Source organism: Cyprinus carpio, chromosome A6 (genome assembly GCF_018340385.1).
Source record: "Cyprinus carpio isolate SPL01 chromosome A6, ASM1834038v1, whole genome shotgun sequence".
Taxonomy (NCBI): Eukaryota; Metazoa; Chordata; class Actinopteri; order Cypriniformes; family Cyprinidae; genus Cyprinus; species Cyprinus carpio.
This window is the reverse complement of record NC_056577.1, coordinates 31,964,734-31,969,733: the sequence shown is the minus strand read 5'-3', so window position 1 is coordinate 31,969,733 and position 5,000 is coordinate 31,964,734. Positions and strand designations below refer to the sequence as shown.

Genomic DNA, 5,000 nt, shown 5'->3' with positions numbered 1-5,000 from the left:
GTGTTCTTCAGCTCAGCTGCTCTTGTAACCTAATCCCGGACTGAATTTAATCATCACAGTCACTGATGTGTTAATCGTGGAGCTGGAGTGTGTGTGTGTGTGTGTGTTTTACCCCGGTGCGCGGGCACTGGATCTGAGCGTACCACTCCACACAGTACAGACACACATGGATGCCCTGACCGATGAACAGACACGTCCACAGGATGATGTTCCACACCGGGCTCTTCCGCTTGTCATTCATGGCGAAGTTGAACACCACTGGAAAGGTGAAAAACAGTCACTGCATTTCTGCTGCTTGTCTTCTCTGTTTCAAAACCTAGTGCACTCCCTAACTAGACAGCATGCCCTGTCATCTCAGGTGCTCTGCTTAGGCAACACGATGCTGTCTAAATACTTAGTGATAGTGAAAATCATTAGGTATGCAAGGCATGTGTTTGTTTAAAATGATTTATTATAATTATCTATAATTTGTGTTATTAAATTATTTGACTGATTATAAATAAATTTTGTCATTAAGATTTGTAAGTAAGATTTTGTCCCTATTTATTTATATATTCATTAAAAAAGAAAGAAAGAAAGGAAACCCTAGAATGCACTGCAATAAGTTCAGCAAAAAAAATTAAAAATCTATAATTTGTGTTATTAAATTATTTATTTTATTGATTATAAATAATTACATGCTTTAAGATTTTGTCCCTATTTATTTATCTATTTATTAAAAAAGAAAGAAAGAAAGGAAACCCTAGAATGCACTGCAATGAGTTCAGCAAAAAAATTAAAAAAATCTATAATTTGTTATTAAATTTATTTATTTTATTGATTATAAATAAATACATGCCTTACTGCTTTAAGATTTTGTCCCTATTTATTCATTTATTTATTTATTAAGAAAGAAAGAAAGAATATGCAATGAGTACAGCAAAATAAAAAAATACAATTAAAAAAATAATTAAATTAAAGTAATTGGTAGGACTTTACAATAAGGTTTAATTTATAAAAATCAGTTAACTACATTAACAGCAATTTTTATTAAATAATAATTATAATAATACATAATTGTATTAAAATTACAATTTTATTACAATTGCATTATTTTTATATGTTAGATAATGCATTAACAAAAGTTGATAAAATGCATGTTTAGAACATTATTTTAGTTACAAACTTTACTAAAACCTGAGACAGAGATGGAGTTCACTAGGTGGAACAAAGTTTGCAATTCACTTTTCATAAAATGCATCAAATTTGCTCTATAAATCAAACTGTGCATGACTTGTTTTAATTCTTTTTGAATCACATTCACTGATAATTAAATTGTATGATTAACACTATTATATCTTTCACACTAGCACCTATGCTTTCTTACCACCGATGCCCGCGAACGTGCAGAACATCACCGGGTAGAAGAATCCGAAGCCTAAGGTGAAGGCGTATTCATGAACTAATGCAGAAACAGCAAAAACAGACATCGTGGCGACCGATCGCAGCTTATGACCCGTCAGCTGAGGGATTGAGAGGGTTTCATGTCAGAATTATTAAAACATGACACGCAGTTAAACCTGGAGAATCAGCAGCGTCAGTCCTCACCCAGAGGAAGTCTCTGTAGCCGTAGTAATAAAGCCAGTCGTGTACCACGATGTTCCAAGTGCGATAGTAATTAGCGAAGGACGTTGAGTTCCACCAGTCCTTTTAAAGCAATGTGACATAGATTTACTGTGCAGAATATTATATATTGTTAAAATGTGTCTGGTTGTTTTATATTTATCAGTGTACGAACCATAGGAATATTTCAGCTAAAAATTTTACATTTGCTAAAAATGTGCTCAACTTCAGGCCATCTAAAGATCAGGATGAGTTTGTTTCTTCATCAGGTTTGTAGAAATGTAGCATTGCATCAGTGAATGGGTGCCGTCAGAATGAGAGTCCAAACAGCTGATAAAAACATCACAATAATCCACAGCACTCCAGTCCATCAGTGAACATCTGGAGAGGACAAAAGATGAAACAAATCCAGCATTAAGACGTTTTTAACTCAAATACATAGAGTCCTATAATCCATAATAACACTTCCTCCAGTGAAAAAGGTACATCTGGCTGTTGTCTCTCACATCAGAATCCAGAACACATATTAGTTTAGAGCTGTTTATTAAACGCCTGCTTGATCTGTGCAGATTTCTCTCCTGATTCAGACACAGAACACTTTTTCACTGGAGGGAAATGTTATTATGGATTATTAGACTCTATGTATTTGAGTTAAAAACGTCTTAATGCTGAATTTGTTTCATCTTTGTCTTCTCCAGATGTTTCACTGATGGACTGGAGTGCTGTGGATTACGTGTGGATTATTGTGATGTTTTTATCAGCTGTTTGGACTCTCATTCTGACGGCACCCATTCACTGCAGAGACACTGATGCAATGCTGCATTTCTCCAAACATGATGAAGAAACAAACTCATCCTGAGCTCGTCTGGCCTGAGAGTGAGCACATTTACAGCAAATTTGCATTTTTGCATGAACTATTCCTTTAAACCAACGAGATTTCCACTTACTCTGTAAAACATCAGCGAAACCCAAACACATCATCAAAACAAAAGAACCAACACAGCAGAAAAGCGTAAAAACCCAGAAACCCAACATTAACATGAGCATCCCTGAACATGACAGTAAACAGTCTCGAATCACACAGACGGCCGGAGAAATTCAGTCGTCTCATAGGTGAGTTATTGCATAGTTTATGAATATTTTGTACTGATGAGTTCACAGTTAGTGCAGAAACAATTTCATGGTGACAATTTGAGCAGAGACACACAATGCAAAACATAAGTAAGTGTGTCTGTAATGAGGGTAAGTGTGTTTTGTACCTGGAAACGAGGCGTGGAAGAGCGCCAGGATGAACGTCCGTGTGCTGAAGGGCTGGTTGCTCTTGTTTCTGAACACAGGGATGCACAATCGCACCAAGATGAAGTACAGATAGAACAGACTGGCCAAGATCTGGGAGGAACACAAGAACCATGGATGTAAGCTCATTTGATGATCTTATACACAGTCGGAGAGTTGTTAGACTTTGCTGGAAATTTACAGTAACTTACCGCAAAAAAAGCCCAGTAGAATACCATAAGAATTTTTTACAGTTAACTACTGTAATATGCACTTCATTATGGGTATTTTATGCCATTAACAGTAATTTACCGTATATATGGGAATTTGCGGTACTTTACTGTTTTTGCTCAAAAGCAGTAGTGCTACTGTAAATTGTTCTTGAGTGAACCTCTCCAAATCTTTGTATGTGAGTGTATATAAGCGGTAGGCTATTTTTAGAGAAAGAATTCGAGAGAATCAATAAATTATGAATAATTCCTTGCTATTGTGTAAATAATATGCATGCAATAAAAAGTAACTAGTCTAATTAATGCAATATAATCAAGTTACGAGTATTTCATTTTTGGCATCTGATCACGTAATCCATGTCTAATGTAATATGCATAGACATACTTTTAATTTTGTAGTAGATACTAAGGTCTTTACACATACGAGTGTGGTGAAAGCTTTAATATACAGTATATTTAAAATTGGGATGCATAATTGTACATACATATGGTAGTGTTTTTATGCACTAAATTACATTACTGTATAAAACTAATATGATGTGTAATTATCATGAAAATGTTACAATGCAAAGCATGTCTTTTTCTTTTCTTCATGCAAAATAAAATATAATTAAAATACAATTTCTTAGTTTTCTTGTTTTGTTTTTTTTTTGGGTTGAAATGAGCGACTTCACCTTCAGAGAGTTCATGCCAACGTAGTTCCACCTGATGGACGGGTTTCTGAAAGAGAACAACAAACAGTGAGGATATTGATTTGTGTGTCTGTGATACAGTGGTGTGTCACAACAAGAGCTGTTTACCGCGGATACACCTCCCGGTAGATCAGAGTCGGACAGAACAGGAAGTACAGATAGCTGGAGAGAGATGGATACGGCAGAGATGCACCTGTGAGGAAAGATCAGGGTTACAGCATAAACCTTCCCTGAATCCTGCACGTGAATATAGAAAGAATCGACATGCAGATGGTGGATTAAAATGCATGTATTTCAGTTAATTTAGCTGCATCTGCGGAGCGTTGGTGGTGCTGAACAGCGTTACCCTTCTGCGGTGTGTTTTTGAGAACGGCTGGAGTAGTTTCACGGATGAACGAGTAGCTCTTCATCACAAATCTGATCTGTGCCAATAAAGCAGGATTTCACATTTTTCTCCTCCTCACACAACAAAAAATACACATATCACACTATATTTCCCCTATACCCCTCACACCTCACACACATTTAGAACACCTCTGTTTTACTACTTTCTACAAAAAATAGATGCTGCCAATAATGCAGTGAGCTATTTAATTTGGCAAAGGACGGCAGACTTTGATCCTTGAACCCCAAATCAACTTTGGCACAAAGATCTGGGCATTGCTTTAAATCTCATTTCAAAAACCTCATTTGTTATCATTTACTTTATTTAACCTCTATCTTCAGATCTAATGGAACTTCTGAAACTGTACGTGTTTGTATAGATTATAAATTCAATTTAATTTAATTCAATTTCACTTTATTGTTGGAATTGCATCCCATAGCATTTACTGTCTTACATTAATGCACATCAGTAACATTACACAATACAATACACAAACACACACACACAAAAAAATGTATGTTAAACATTTTTTAGGTTTTTAGCTTTTAGGTGCCAGTTGAAGACACTTTTTTTTTTTTACTCTGGCCTTTGAATTAGAGAAAGTTTGACTTGGGAACCTTTTATAAATGTTTGTTTACATGTGTATTTAACTTAACTAATGAACCATGTTCAACAAACTAAGCATCAAAAAAATGTGCAATAAATAAATGAAGTTGAAGTTAATACACATCCATCCACAGTGCAAATCAATTAATTTGATTTAAATATCATTAATTGTGATAATGATATTATTTAAAATAATTAAATAATCATTAA

At 35.0% G+C, this 5,000-nt stretch overlaps 1 protein-coding gene across 1 annotated transcript in view; it reads right to left on the bottom strand.

The window, feature by feature from the left end:
• soat2 (sterol O-acyltransferase 2) overlaps nt 1-5,000 on the bottom strand; it is a 13,470-nt gene that overhangs the window by 671 nt on the left and 7,799 nt on the right. The window contains 9 exon segments of the mRNA XM_042759056.1: nt 113-258; nt 1,367-1,502; nt 1,588-1,686; nt 2,550-2,567; nt 2,569-2,651; nt 2,862-2,991; nt 3,782-3,827; nt 3,908-3,992; nt 4,146-4,221. Coding sequence (XP_042614990.1) covers nt 113-258; nt 1,367-1,502; nt 1,588-1,686; nt 2,550-2,567; nt 2,569-2,651; nt 2,862-2,991; nt 3,782-3,827; nt 3,908-3,992; nt 4,146-4,221 — 819 coding nt within the window.